Source organism: Passer domesticus, chromosome 6, assembly GCF_036417665.1.
Source record: "Passer domesticus isolate bPasDom1 chromosome 6, bPasDom1.hap1, whole genome shotgun sequence".
Lineage (NCBI taxonomy): Eukaryota > Metazoa > Chordata > Aves > Passeriformes > Passeridae > Passer > Passer domesticus.
This window is the reverse complement of record NC_087479.1, coordinates 52,221,587-52,237,467: the sequence shown is the minus strand read 5'-3', so window position 1 is coordinate 52,237,467 and position 15,881 is coordinate 52,221,587. Positions and strand designations below refer to the sequence as shown.

The window sequence follows — 15,881 nt, the reverse complement described above, 5'->3', positions numbered from 1 at the left end:
TGGTTTGCATTAACACTGAATTGTTTTAAGCCAGATAAGCCTTTAGCCTCTTCTCCTAAATAGTGCTCACTGTCTTCCCTATTTAGGTTTAGTCAATTTAACTGCACGTGGTTTTAGTTCTCCTTAAATGTGGAGATTGGGAGAAGCTACTTTTTTTTTCGAGAGATATACACACAAAATCCATAACCATATTCTTTTACAATTCATTCATTAGTGTAATGTTTAATGCTTCCACAAGAGGCAAAAGATAAACATCATGTAACCCAGGCACAGAAAGAAAAAAGCAGTTTTTACAGACACCTTTTCAGACTTGGATTTTAACTAGGAAAAGAGAACAGAAATGTTTAGCCACACATAAAGAACAATGATACAAGACAATAAGGTGGCTCTGGGCTGTGAAAAAAATATGCATTCTCCAGTAGCAGAGCAAAGTTTGCTAAAGTAAAAGAACAGAAAAAAATTGTTCAGGTGGATAGGTTGTAAACATCAAATAACCATAATTAACCATTTCAGGTTGAAAGTATAAAATGCTTTTCAACCAACAGATTTAAGGAAGCCTTGAATAATGTTTGAGCCTCTCTGCTAATGAAGTAAAGAGCAAGTAGGTTGTTCTTCCATCCTGCAGCAGTACTTACCCAGTGGCCACCTGCAGTGATGTTCTTCCAGCCCCTGAGTCAAACCAGCTGTGTTCTAACCCGGTTTGACCTCAGCACAGCTGGGGGGATCAGCCACTGCCCTGTCCTGCCCTGGTGTCTGTGTGTACAGCAGTGACTTGGGCTGGATCTGTCTTTTCATTCCAGCCACAGCCTGAGCCTCAAGGTTACTCTGAAAAGCCTCACATCAGCACAAAAGTGCAATTTTAGAAAAACAAAACAAGGTAAAGCTTAAGAACTGGACTTGGGAATCAGTAACATTTGCCCAATTAAAGGATGACCAGGAGAAATATAGTAGTGGAAGCTTGAAAGGATGTCTGTTTCTATTTCCCCAAATATAATACTATAAGCCCAATTTCCCCTTAAAAGCAGCACACAAGAAAGCACAGAAAGCAGAACTTGTGGTCATGACCACTTATGTGTTACTGTGGTTATTGTCAGAATCCCAGTTACTGTCCATTCACTGAATATGCAACTCCAGTTGTTTTTTTTTCAATAACAGCTACAGACCTATTAGAACCTGAGGTAAGGAAAGCTGAAAAGGTATTAAATATATACACAAATTTGGTGTAATTTTAAGGAAACTAAAAAAAAAACATAAATGACAACAAAAGCACTTACAATGATCTTCAGGTGAAACAACCCAAGTAAATCAGCTGGAATTATTTACCCAATGTTTATTAGGTGGAAATATTTAAAATTGAAATTCTTCATACCATGTTGCTTATTTAGCCCAGATGCAGATGTTTTTCCCAAATAATGTTATGTTGGTAACAGTTTATTAGGAAGTTGTACTGATGAAAACAAGACATTTGCATTTGATGCAGCTGAACAGCTTACACCACTTCCTCAGACTTCATCCCAAGCAAATGGCACCAATCCTGAGACTGCATTCTATGAGCTGCTAAAGTTTCTAACAGTGAGGCTGACAGGGGCTGCTGACTGAGAACTTGGGACAATTTTACTCTCATACAGCTGGACAGCATAATGTGGTTTCACATGATTTTAGGGGTACAAGGAATACAAAATCTGGCACATTGCAGACATTAGGCTGGGGCACTGAAGAGCTGAAGTCAAATTCCCACCACCTGTCTGCAGCCCTGGTTTTGGATGAAAAGCCTCTGCAATCACTGCAGTTCCCTCTGCATGACACTGGCTAACTGTGATGGTGAGTGGATGGCCAGAGCTCTTCCACTTGTGCCTTGGACTCCCTCAGAGCAGCCTTAATTCCAGGCTGCTTCCTGACATCTTTAGGTTTATCTCTCTCTTGGGGGTTTCTTGCAAGGCTGCACACTATAGGAGTTGATAAGGAATTCCTCCTTCCCCTACTTCAGTGCCATTTCCTTGCACAGGAGAAGGGCCTGGCCTAGGAAATAGAAGTGGCACAAGACATCTGACTGAGCACAACATGCAGGGTTCAAAGTCAGGTGAACTTTGAAGGGCCAGTATCACTTACTGGCTTTTTATGCATTCATGCTGAATGCCTATTTGAAGAAGCCCAGTGTCCCTGTGCAGGGGATTAGAGAGCAGGGGTGTAACCCTGAGCTCAGAACCTACCTCAGGGACTGCAGGCCTTTGAATTGAGTTGCTCTGGTGGACTCACAGGCAGCCACACCCTCTGCTTCCCCAGCCTCGAGTCTTTTTGGGTGTGAAACTATGTGCAGCTTCTACAATACACAGCTGCCATCATGTTATCAACCTTTAATCCTTTCTGAAGTACTGTATCATAAAGATGATGAAACAGAAAGAAGATTGAAAGTGATAAATACTCCAGTAGCTGTATTTTACTAACCACTTCCTCATAAATAAATAGTTTAACATAATATACCATGATTTGAAATGACAGATTTCAAGTGGGCTGGCTTCTGTATAAATAGACAGCTTGACTTCCCATTCAGCTGTAGTTGACTAAAATACAGACTAAAACAAATGTGTAAAAATATGTCAGAAGTAGGACCAGAACCAGGTCTGGCATTTCTACCACTGATTCATAAGAACACTTCCCTTTTTCAAGTAAAAAAATTCTTTTTATATGCAACCAGAATTATCTGCATAAATTTCTAAGTAATTTGAACGGGCATATCCACATATTCCCATTACAAAGAAATAAAAAATGTTCTCAACTTTCAAGGCAAAATTTTCTTGATGTAATTAGACTCATTACAATGTATAATAGTGATTTTGACACCATGTTTTCCATTTGCTAGATTAAAAAGCATTCATCTGCTGTTCTTCACTGACATCCTACATAACAATAGGAATTAATTAGTCATTGAACACGATTACCCAATGTTGTTTTTTCTTCTTTTCAAATGTAACTGCTGAAACATTGAGTTAAAAACTGTGTCAAAATACCTTCCAGAATTAAAGGGTGGCCTCAAAAGTCAGCACCCCATAAAAACTGCTAACAAAAAAAAAGAGTTAAACTTAAAAGTGTTAAAAGCCATGACTGGTACTGAGACTTGCAGGACCAACCCAGGTGGGTGTGTGCTGTCAGCATCTGTGGGATCCCCAGGTGCACAGCACAGCTGCACTACAGATATTCCCTCTGGTTTCCCAGGCTACACAGCAGGGCACAGTTAAGACAGTATGAAACAAATAGTACATGATTCTGAGTTTGCATTTAATATTTACAGCAATCTTAAAAAGCCTAATGTTCGTAGAAACTGAAATCTTTGCAAGGAGAATAACGCAGTAACAAGTGATGGCAAACACTGTTTACCTTCCACAGATACTCCCTTTGTCTCTGGACTGTTCAGTTGTGTCTCTGTAGCATCAAAGACAGGTGATTTGAGGTTAATTAGCATATTATCCTGCTTAAGAGGAACATATTCTGGTTTCTCTGAGTTTGTAACTACTTGGACAGAGTAGAAATATCTTCTGTTCTCATGGCATCAGCCAGGAAGCTGAGTTCATTGCACAGAGTCTCGTACCTGAAGGCCATCCGGATCTGGGCAACATTTGTCTTTCGAATGTCATTTCCCTCAGGCCCCTCCTTGCAATAATTCACCCCTAAGAATTTCTGCTTTTCCTGTGAACAGGATTAAAAGTCAAAAGGAAGAAGTCAGTTCAACTGCTTTGACTTATTGCAGAAATAAGTGTTAGCTGAATGAGTCCAGTACAAGTGAAAAGAGCAGTTTCAACCAGCTGGCCGTTGAACTCTTCCTCAGAGTCTTAACCAGTTTAGGAGATTTTAAGTTCAAAGTTTATCCATATAATCACTCAAAAGTACACTCAATCTGGCTTGCTAAAACCCTCTGTGTTCGTGTTCAGCCTTCACTGCCACATCTTGCATATGAGAGGGTGAAAAGAGGCTTAGGTCTCTTTTGTTGGTTAAATGTCACACAAGAACAAAATGAGTAGTTGTCAGCAGGGAATATTGGAAGGAACAACAGAATGTACTCATGAAGCCCCTTCAAATACCAGTTCCCTCCGAGAAATGTTCAAAAGTGACACAGAAGAGAGAATGCTCTAAAGTAAGTCCTAGAGAAAGCCTTGGCTGTATAGAATTTTGAAACCAGAAGGGAATTTAATCTAATCTGACTGCCTATCTAAACCAGAATATTTTCTGTAGTACTCCCTTTTAAGTAAAAAAAACATGTCTTACTTATGACAGGCAGTTTGTTTTTACTTAATGCTAAGACATGATGCAGAAAATCACTGGCAGAAGGCTATCACCCAAATAATTAGAAGTTTGTAACTGGAAGGAGAACTGAGTATAAACAGACATCTGGTCTCTACATATTTTGAGAATTCCAAAACAAAGCTAATGGGGAAAAGTAATATTAATACTTTACTTGTAATGTAAGACTGCATAGCAGATAATTTGTGACTATTTATGGGAAAGAGGACAGGGATATGCATAAATACATCACTAAACACCTTCTATTCAGTGTTCAGACTATTGATTTCTGGGTTCCTACTTGCCTTCACAGGATAGATTTTCCAGCTATACTTATACTTACCTTATCTGACAATCCACTCTGTAGAACACTGTTTCTTGCTATTTCACACAAGTCACACGTGCTTAGTTTCCACACCTGAGCTGCAATAGCATATTCTTCCATGAGAGCTTCCTGCAGCACCAAAATACATTTGATAATAAATTATATGTAAGTAAGATATAAATGGGGACACGTACTCATTACTAATTAAGGATTTTATACATGCTCTTTAGACAGCTGTGAAAAATTAGAAGTTTGAAACTTTAAAATCACAACTACTATGAAAAGAATTGTTCATTTCAAATTTCCCAGGGACTACTGGTTAATAATTAATAGGCACTGGGTATCCAGTTAGCTTAGTCTAAGAAATTGCAACCTGCAGTCCAGATCCTTGGAGGCATTTCTTAGGCAATTCCAAAGGAGCCCCCAGGGTTCACAAACCCCCTGGAGCAGCCAGTTGTAAAGCCTGAGTGATTTTGCACATGGACAGAACCAGGGCAATTTCTCGCTCGGCCCTCCCAGCGGGGCGGGCGGGTGCGGCCCCGGCGGGCTGGCCCAGCCCCGGCCCTTGCCGGCTCCGTGTGACCGCACCCCTGCCCCGGCCAGCGGCAGCTCCGTGTCCCGGGCCAGCCGCCGGCCCGGCCACGGCGAGCAGGGCCGGGCTTGTCCCGGGACACAGAGCTGAGTGACCGACGGGCCCCTCTGGGCACAGCATGGCTCGCATCGGTGCCAGCCGCAATCCAGGGCATCACAGCCAGTGACCAGGCACTACTGTCCTGCCAGGCCACCCAAGGGCAGGAATCTGTTCCAGCTCACTGAGCAAGCAGATCGTATGTCATCTTGAGACTGCACATTGTGTTTTTGTAGTGTACTTCCCCAGACTTATTAGAGTAAGGAAACTGGACTTTCCTGGCACTCTAGAGGATTGTTTATGAAGGCTCAAACCTCCCTTCAGCCTCATCCTTCATATTATACTTCAACAGCCAACACTGGAGAGGCAAGAGTACAAAAGAAACATAATTAGGAAATCAGACATTTCCTTCTGAAGCCTAACAGTGAGTGGTAGACAGAGAATGAGGAGGGAGAATGAATGAAGTGACTGAAAGACATGACACTATGTCCTAAGCAATGAAAAAAACCAGCTTTCAGGTCATTCTGGACCCATGTGGTGCTGTTGCCAAATTCAAAGCTGGTGCTTTTTGCAATTCCTACCTTTGTGTAATGAAACTGCATAGGATCATCTGTGGAGAGGGAGACGTGCAGGCCCTTATGGAGAAACTCCCGCAGCGGATTTTTGGAGTACTCCAGGAACAGGCTGTTGTTACTAAGTGGGGACATAGCAATGGGTATTTGTGCAAGGTAATACAGATACTGGAGGACAGGACTCTGAAAAACAAAACACAGTCAGCATTTAATGGTACTATGGGATAATGAAAAAGAGAACTGTTTCCCTTGGATAAAAGGGAAACAGCAACACGGGGGAAGACTAAGATCAAAAAAAGAGGTTGACCATGACTTCTCCAGGAAACATTTAAAAGTCTGAATTTTATATCTTACTGATCTTTATAAAAAATAATTTATGGTCTTAAATATAGTCTGTTTAAAAATACAATGACTAATATTACTGTAGATTAATAAGTATATATATGACCATTATGGGCACTGCATTTCATATCAGCTGCACACCTTCCCCCAAAATCTGAAAGTCACATAAGACAAATGGTCAAGAATTGCTAAGTAATTTTTTATTTCCAAAGCTGCAGACCAATAGATAAATTTTAGGAACAAAAGTTTTAAGTTATGAGAAGTAATTTGTTGCTGTTGTACATAATTTAAATAATCTATGTCCATGTCTTCTTTATTACTGTTTTGCTTTAGCCAACCTATGAACCTCACAAGTGCCTTTATTACTGTTACTATTATTAGTACCTGCTATGCCATCTTATCACACCAGGCCATGCAGGAGAGAGGGAAGAGGAGAATGCTTTGGTCACACACTGCTTCAGTGCTCCTCTGTCTGGGTCTAATTTAATGAATTACTATTCATGAGCACAGTGTCAGACATGATTTTAGGTATATTTTTTTCTTTGTTCTTGGTTATGTTGAAAAGTACAGAGAATTTTCCAGCATTAACCAGAAAAAAACTCACTTATAAGGGAACCCTGAAAAATTACAGTAAACTCAGTACAAGTCTGCCACCCACTGACCAATTATTTTAATTATGAAACAGTGCCCTGAGGATGGGTTGAGTGATGGTTTTCATTAACTGAAGTCCCAGGAATTACAGCATTTGTTCTATCTAAAATATTGTTGTGTCAAACAGTTATGTTGAATTTCTTGATCAAAATAATCAAATCCTTAAAGAACTTCTGAAAGAACCCTGAAATACAGAAATGCTAATCAGAGAAAATTACTTTTGTCCCTGTAGAGAAAAAATGAGAGCTTCCCTCAACTTCTTCTGGGACTAAACCAGGGAGCAGTAGCAAGTCTAAACTTTTAGATTTTGTTCACATAATTTTAACTCTGCTTGGAGTAACCAAAAATGGGTGCTGCCAAGTCTTTGACATATCTGAACAGTTGATCTTCCTTCCCTGTGAAGACAAAGCTGTCTTTTTGTGGCTTAAGAACAGGAAGTTCAGTTGAGCTTATTTATTTCATTGAATCATGAAATAGTTTGGTTTGTAAAGGACCTTAGAAGTATCTGGTTCCAACCCCCAGCAATGGGCAGGACACCTCCCACTAGACCAGGCTGCTCAAAGCCCCATCCAACCTTGAACACTTCCAGGGATGGGGCAGCCACAGCTTCTGGACAATCTGTGCCAGGGCCTCACCACCCTCACAGTAAAGAATTTCTTCCCAATATCTAATCTAAACCTACCCTCTTTCAACTCCCCCTTGTCCTGTCACTATCTGACCTTGCAAAAAGTCCCTCTCCAGCTCTCTTGTAACCCCCATTTAGCTGCTGGAAGGTGCCAGAAGATCTCCCTGGAGCCTTGACTTTTTCAGGCTGCACAACCCCAATGCCCTCAGCCTTTCCTCCCAGGAGAGGTGCTCCAGCCCTCTGAGCATCTTCATGGCCTCCTCTGGACTCTCTCCAGCAGGTCCATGTGTTCTGGTGTTGGGGGGGTCTGGGTGGAGTTTCTGGGAAGAGTTACTTGTGCCTTGCTAAGGAAGTGAATTAATGAAAAATCTCCATTTGGTGCCTTCTGTTTGAACCAGTGATGGATGTCTGAGCACACAGTGATTAGTTTAGGAGCAATACCTTCTTCAGGAGCAATCCATGAGAGATGTTGTCTGCTGTCAGAAAGGCAGAAACAAGGTGTGTGATAGACCCAGCTTCTCCACAGTGAGGTCGAAAGAGGAAGGTGCACATGCCTCTTTCCCTGAAGAGATCAAAAGCAAGTTTCACTTAAAATAAATCACTGTTCTTTATCTGTTTGGTATATAACCGCCAGTAATATGTGGATTTTAAAAGAAGAAAATTAAGTTACACATTCTTGTACAGTTTGATGTGACATCTAGCCAGTCCTACCTGTGGTGAGCTGCTCAAAAGGGCAGGTCCCTCTACCCAAGCTCCTTCTACCACCAGACATATTTGTGTCTTCTTACCTTTCCCAGTTACATCTCATTTAGCAATTGTCTACCCACTGAGTGAACAGCTACTGAATGGATTTCAGTGGAGTGAACTGACAGATGGAGAATTCAGTAAACCCATGCAACCTGTGGCTGCAGAATTCCTGGTTCAAAATCAGGGAAGAAGGGGAAGCACATTGCCAAGAGTTAGCTAACAGTACCTAGGGTGATCAGAGCCTGCCATCTCAGCAGGTTAAGTGTAGCATAAAACCACACCTTCAGAAGCAGAGACAATCTAGGAATGTTAGTTATTAAACCAAACTTCCACTATAATTTTTAGAATACTGAATTATCACCTGCATTAAAAATGATGCTGGGTTTGAGGCTATAATGGACCCTGTTACTCAGTGCAGACAAATGTCCCACAAGTATTTGGAGATGTTCAAAACACAATTTCAACAAGGAGTGTTAGAATATAAGGCAATTCTAGGGTGGAAGTTAGTAACATTTCTCCTGATGTGAGGATGTAATCCATCCTTGCTGATATTACCAAAAATATAAAACAGTCTTGTCAGGGCTGTGTTGACTCAAGCACTTAGATTAACAGGGTGAACAGTTGGTGACTCATTGGTGAATTCTGTCAGTATCTCAGCTGTAAAGAATATTTAATGATTATCTGGGGGCATTTTAATACAATAGTCAAAATGATCTTGGGGTAAAAAAGAAAAGCATTAGTTCTGGCAGAATCTCTCTTTGGAACAAAAAAAGCATGAAGCCTACAGAGAATGTAAAGGAAGTCAGGAGAGAGGGATGACTTTCCTGCAGCTGTCTGCTGTGTGTCCTTTCCATTACAGAATTAAAACTAACAGCTACACCTGACTGTTGCACATATGAGGTAATTTAAGGTGGGTGTTTGCATTATGAGTTTTGATCAAATAGGATGATAAAAAATGCTTGAAGTAGCAGTGGGAAAGAAGAAATAACATTTTGAATGCTAACTTGGATAAAACTGTAAAATGACAAATCTGTGCACCTTCTATAAGAAAATCCCACAATATTTTCTAAATAACTAAAATAATCTAAATAACCAAATGAAGTGAACCAAATCCTTTCAGGGCAAGTGATGACACTCTCACATTAGTGGATAACCTCACTGTGCCTTGGCTGGAGTCAGTTGTGCAGAGCACTCAATGAGTCAGCTGCAAATTTAGCAATATTGCCTCACATTGAATTTCAGGCTTTCCTGAGCCTGATGCCAAAATGTGCTGTGACAGTCTGATGTCACACAACTCCCTGCATTACTTGCCCAGACATTGGTCCTAAAGTTGTAAAACTGAATTGAGTCAAGAAGCCTGCTAAAGGAAGTTAGCTGGATGTGCAGTTTGTAATTGTGTCCTACTTGGTCTGTCTGTGAATGCAGCAGCCCCTAAGCCAGTGTGCCACAATGTTACTTTGTGTCTCATAAATTACCAGGAGATAGCCAGACACCAAGAGGCAGATACATTGTATTTGGGAATCTGCTGCAAAGCCAAGCAAAGGACAGTAAGTGGGATTTGTGGGGGTCCTTCTTTTGCTTTGTTTTGTATATGCAGCTTTAAGGAGTAAAAGAAACCCAAAATACACAAAAATATCAAACCAAGGTATTAATCTGATGCCTCTACAATTTCTGAATTTTTTGTTTGAATTAATTATATCATTAGTATTTTCAAAATATCTCAAGTACTCAAGTCTAAGTAATTCAAAATAACCCTTGCTTCAGAAGATCTGTGATCTAGACACTGACAGAGTGAGAGAAAGATACTGATTTTCTGGGAGCTTGTAAAATAGAAGAGTGTCTCCTTACCTCCTAAGGTTGTTTAGCAACATGATGTTGACATACATATAATACAAATAATAGCTATATGGGGGATTCTTCTCACTGGTCCAGAGGTCAGGGTTAAGGCTCTTGTCAGAGAACATATGGCCACTGTGTTTGGATTCATCATCAACACTGTCAAAGCCAGTCACCTGGTGGGAGAAGAAAATCACAGAATTAAGGGGCTTCAAGAAGCAAACTTCAGTGCTACTTACTCTTACTTCAGGACTTGTTTGAACAAGCATCCAGTCTCTCCTCCTTCATCTCTATCCCTATCCTAGCAGTCCTGCTGCTCTGCATCCTACCATACCATGCACACAGCAGCAATAATAGGTTTTGTCAAAGTTTTACTCATTTTTTTTCTCCTGAGACAAACAGGAAGCCCAGGTGCACAAAAGCCTTCAGGCTCCTGTGGGGGTTTACAGAGCTGCAAAACTCCCTAAAATCCAGACTAGAATCCTTTGAACTCATCTGCTGTCTTTGAGAAGCAGCTGAAAGCAAACCTCAGAGCTGTGATCTGAGGCACACTCAGAAATGTCTGTGTTAACCTTGTCCCAGCAGCTACATCCCCACTTCTCTCCTGAGATCTATCACAACCTACACAATGCTTCCTTCCAGCTGCCTCCTTCTTGGAGATCAGTTCAGAAGCAGCTCAAAGTAGCCATCCAGGATGATGACACAAAAGAACTTGTAGACATTTTTGGTCATTAACAAAAGGACAAATAAATAGCTGCTGAGCTGTTTCTAAGGAAATAAACAGGTTATGTGAGAATAGGACCTCACTCAGACTTGTACTAAATTATGTGTCAGGGCTTTGAAACAATAATAATACAAGCAATCTGTGGAGAAGGAAGCTTTTTTAGTGTCTGGGAAGAGCTGTGGACCAAAAAAAAAAAAAAAAGAAAGCAGTAGAGGATCCATTTCACATGAGAAACATACTTACATATTTGAGGAATAGGTGCAATTCTTTGTGGTCTTTGGGATTGATTGTTGCTTCAAACAAAGGTACAAAGATGTTCTCCAACATCTTCCCAAAACTAGGCAGAATATTTTTAGACCTAAATATGTCACTGAATGGGAAAAAAATAGACACATTCTTTAATAAGCTTGTATTTCCTTCACCCTTCACTTTCCTATTTTCTGTTATTTGTGTACATTCTAGTGCTTCAGTTCCACCAGGATTCAGAAATTCAAAGTTTATGTCAGGGCAGATTGTCTCTGTGCTCTGTTTCCTGCACTGCCTGGCACTCTGCTTCATCCAGGCTCTGCTGAAGCTCTCAAGTGCTCCAAAAATAGAGACAGCATGCAGGGGCAGATGCTGCCTCAGAGCAGTGGCCCTGTCCTTTACAGACATCCACGTACAACCAGGGGAGATAACAAGCTATGAAGGAAACAGAAGAATCCTCATGAAGGATTCTGTTTCCTAAAGTTGTAACTAGTCCAAATGAAAGTAAATGCTGTGCTGTAGTGAGCCTTTCAGCAAAAAGGGATAGTACTTCCATGTGCCACTAAGTGCATAGCTTATTCCAAGTGCTGACTGTGCCATGCATGTCAGAAATTGCTATGTAAGAAATTGAAGGAGAGAAACTTTCTCCCCAGCAAAAAGCACACTCGGGGATATATGTGACTGTGACAGCTCCTTCTCTACTCATACCCCAACTGTGACATTTCAAAACTCAAGGCTCAGCTATTAAGTCTGACAAAATTATCAGGGGAGACTGTATGACAACACACAGTATTGGAAACAAAGAAATAAAGTCCCCCAGGATGCTTAAAAACTAAGAAGAACTGACAAGGATTTAAGTTTGGAAACCATCAGTCTGGGTTGCTTCCAAGTTCACTGTCATTTAGTCACTAATCTTGATGGTAACAATTTGACAGCATTTTCTACTCCTTCATGGAATTCAAGAGTTGATTTATTCTTATTACTAAATTGTATTTTAATTGGCCTTTGAATGCAGCTTGATTTCACCCAGTTGTAATTTTTGGTTTCAATGTCTTCAGACTTACAAATAATTCAAGTAGTTTTGAGTAGCTTCATAAAGAGTAGATTCAATCCCCATCTCCTGTCTTCCACCCCCAGACTGTCAAGAAAACTGCACCAATGGTCAGAAATAAATCTCCCAAGCTATTGCTTATAAATAGAACTACAGGACAGCTAATAAGCCATCTAAATATTATCAGAAATTAAGCCAGTGGTAAGATTTCAAACTATTGAGATTACCAAGAGCTCCTGATTACTTACTAGATTCTGGGAACCTGAATTATCCAGCGCATATTAGGGGAATAAACTTTATGCTTAATGAACCATTTTGCCAAGTTCAGCCATTCATCTGGAGACCGTCCATAAATGGATAAGCGGGGCTCTGTGTACTGGTACTTACTTTCTTCTAGTTCACGGGCTACTTCCTAGTAAGTAATAAATATATTTGCTTTAATATGGACACTGAGATCATTTACAGCTAGAAATATATTTATCATTGCATTTTCCTCAGAGCAGACATAACTGTATTGGCACCCTTCAAAGATAAAGGGAATCTCTTGTCTTTCAAACCATTATTTTATTTTAGGCATCTAAATACTCTACTGGCAAGCTAGCTCAAATGTCATGTGAGTATAACTTATCTGTACATATAACTGGGAATAACTTTAAAATCTCCTTTTGGAGGACAATGTTTCTGTGCAGTCATTACTAACACCGTTGTCAGACCTATATTTAAGATATATAAATCAGAATTAGACTATTTAAACTACAGCAAATGCCTACATAAAATACACAGAACAATGGAGAATCTGACCCAGAATCTGTGGTAGCAAGCAGTTTTACAGCAATTAATTTTAGACAATACTTCTGTATATTCAAGAAGAGCTGACATCTACTACATCACATAAATTACTAATTTTTTGTTCTAAGAAATTAATTTGAAGCCTGTTGCATGCATGTGCAGATACAGATTTATGCAGAGGCACTTCCCTAGCTCCTCCTTCCCTAGCAACTACCACTAGCCAACTAAATCCTAAACTAGAGAATTGACCCTTAGCTGCTCTCCCTTAATTTAAAAGTACCCACAACTCAGTTTTGAACTCATACACAACTTATGTGTACATTTCTACTTCATACAACTGTTCAGAAAGCAGCAGGGATTGACTTAGCAGAGGTTTTCCTCTAAGGAATTGCTGGAGCAAGCCCAATACTTGGAATACTCAATTAACCCTAGTGTTAGGTCTGTATACAGTTATGACATCACAAATCTATTACAAACCTTCATTTCTCTACAGCTGGAAAAGCTTGAAACTTATTTACCTTGACCATACGAGCAAAATATTCACCACCAATATAATTCTCAGTCTTCAAATACAAGTCCCTCAGCTCACTGGCACCAACTGGATTGTACTTGGAATTGAATTTGTCAAATCGATGGAATGTTTGACGTCCCTGGAGGAGGAAAAAAACCCAAATAACCGTAGTTTTAGGAACACTCAATAGTTCATAAATTAAATTGCCCAGTCTTAAAAGGCACAAAAAAGAAAAAAAACGGTGATAACTTCTTTCAAACATTCACTGCAATGCATGAAGTCAAATTCTGATTTAGTAAGTTATCATGCAAACATTGTAAGAACTAGAATTTTACAACTGGAAAACTTAGCTTTTTCCCATTTGTTTTGTTGTTTCACTAGACTTACTGCATGGACATCTAAAGAGTCTACAGTGAGGTCATAGGGGTCCATGTGAAGGCTTTCGAAGACTTGCTTTAAAGTCATCTTCTTGCCTTTTTTCTCTGCAACAATCCTGTCAGGCTCCGTTTGATAGGTGTGCTTAATGAACCTCAGTAAGTGCTTCTGGTTCATGCAGGCAGCAGCATGGATATGAGTGTCAACCTGAAATCAAAAGGTTATTTATGCTTATCATCCATCTACATGGACTTAATTAGCAAAGTGTCAGTGTCACTGACAACAGTAAAGCCTTCTAAAATATTCCTCAAGCAACAAAAGGATTAGTGTCTGAGCAAATCAAAGTGTTTCAGAACCCTGAGATGTTGATTTTGGTAGAATTACTCACTAAGCAGAACTGTAAGTAAAATAGCCCTCAATTAGTAGTTTCCTATTTTAATAGGAACATTTTCAACAAAACACATTCTAAGTGCTAATCACTGACCCTGGGTTCAGATTAAACTTGATACTTCCTTAAAGGACACTCTGACCCCTGAGTATCCTTTTACTTCATTAATGAATCAACAATGCCTCTCTAGTTATACATTGTGGTTATAACTATTCTCACTGACAAAAGGGACTTGGAATTCTCAGCCATTTCCAAAAGCAGAATTCATTTTTTCAATGGCATTTCAACCATATGAAATATCTTAGGTCACTAGAACTGAAGAATATACACGTGAGATTTTTGTCACCATTTTTTCCAAGTTTAATTATAATACAGCAACTCATAACACTGACAGACTGTTCAGATGTTTTTTCTTAGATCTCTTCACACATTAAGGGAAGCGAAAATTCACAGAAGGGCTGAAAGTACTCCTTCAGGTTTTGTTGAAAAAAAGAAGTATTGACAAGAAACAAATTATTTCCACAGGTCTTCTTTGTTTTTGCTCAGAAGCTTGCACTGCTACCTGAGCAGCCTCTATTGGAACACAATCCAAAGAGACAACTCACAAGATCTGGGGGTTGGTTGTCAAGTAAGTTTTCCCTGTGTAAGTCCTTAGTAACACTAAAAGAGCTTCTCAAATAAACCAAATACTCCAATAAGCCAGCTATAAGAAACCACTGAACCTAAATGTCTGAAAGGACTCTCATGCAGGACTCCTCTGCCCAGGAAACTGCAAACATGGACACGAACAAAGTGAGCCAAACACATTCCCCTTTGGGCAGTGACTCTGCAGTTTCATATTCTGCCAACAGAACTAATCAACATCCTTATCTGCTTTTAAGGATCAGCAGGAAACACATCACAGAGCACAGGAATAAGTCACCCTCCTGCAGCGTAAACCTGGGTTTATGCCATGACATCCAGGCCACAGGAATGCCACTGCTTCACTTGGCACCTGGAGTCACTTTATTTGCATGCTACATATGCACAGGTTGTTGCAGCTTGTCTCTGAGAATGTCAGTAACATAAATAAAGACCAGGACATAAAACTGGATCCTAAACACTTAACTGTTAATCACTGTCTAATTCAAATATACCAGACACATTAAAGCTAAATGAAAAAGCAAGAAACATATTGCTGTCTCAAAGTACAGAACAAAAAGTACATTATTAATGCACAGGAAACAATTATGTGTATAAGCAGTAAACACATCTCCACACAATGTATTCTCACTCTCCTCACAGTACTTGTATAGATATTTGAGCCAAGTGCATTTTATACATGTGCTTACTCAGGTTAGTAAACATTCTCTGGGTTAGGCACTAATACTGTTTACTGTAAACTCTTCCTGGAACAGTGAAATACTACTAGGCTTGGTCAGCTTGTACACTGAACAGCAGTTACCAGGCTCTAATGCCAATGTAAAGCAAGCCATAAACAGAGAATATATGTGTAGGGACCCTGAAGAAGTGTAGTTCATTGAATTTCAGAATGCAGTAGTTCTAGTAGTGGCTCAGCTACTGGAATTAATGAATCTTGAAAAAAGAACAAAACAAGACACAGCACTTCCTCCTTATGTAAATCAGCATGAATTCACTGCTGTTAGGAGTACAAGGATGGAAAGCAAGGAGGCTTTTTGTTTCTTTTGTTTGCTTGTGTGCAAAGATCACATTGCTTTCAAAATCCTGCTTCCTGTTGAGAAATAATTCTCTGGAGTGTGCCTTTGCTGTTCAGTGAGCTCCTGTGACATCATCTC

The 15,881-nt window shown here is 39.9% G+C and overlaps 1 protein-coding gene across 3 annotated transcripts in view; it reads right to left on the bottom strand.

Moving 5' to 3' along the window:
* Nucleotides 1–191: 191 nt before the first annotated feature.
* AMPD3 (adenosine monophosphate deaminase 3) overlaps nt 192–15,881 on the bottom strand; it is a 33,031-nt gene continuing 17,341 nt past the window's right edge. For 2 of the 3 annotated variants that reach the window (XM_064425512.1, XM_064425511.1), the window contains exons 7-15: nt 13,710–13,904; nt 13,330–13,461; nt 12,271–12,434; nt 10,969–11,095; nt 10,014–10,177; nt 7,860–7,980; nt 5,810–5,983; nt 4,619–4,729; nt 192–3,684 (exon numbers count right to left, since the gene is read on the bottom strand). In XM_064425512.1, the coding sequence (XP_064281582.1) occupies nt 3,508–3,684; nt 4,619–4,729; nt 5,810–5,983; nt 7,860–7,980; nt 10,014–10,177; nt 10,969–11,095; nt 12,271–12,434; nt 13,330–13,461; nt 13,710–13,904 (1,365 nt within the window). In that variant the 3' untranslated portion in view covers nt 192–3,507. Of the gene's footprint in view, nt 3,685–4,618; nt 4,730–4,774; nt 5,587–5,809; nt 5,984–7,859; nt 7,981–10,013; nt 10,178–10,968; nt 11,096–12,270; nt 12,435–13,329; nt 13,462–13,709; nt 13,905–15,881 lie in introns of those variants that run through there. The other variant, XM_064425513.1, reaches the window with a different exon arrangement.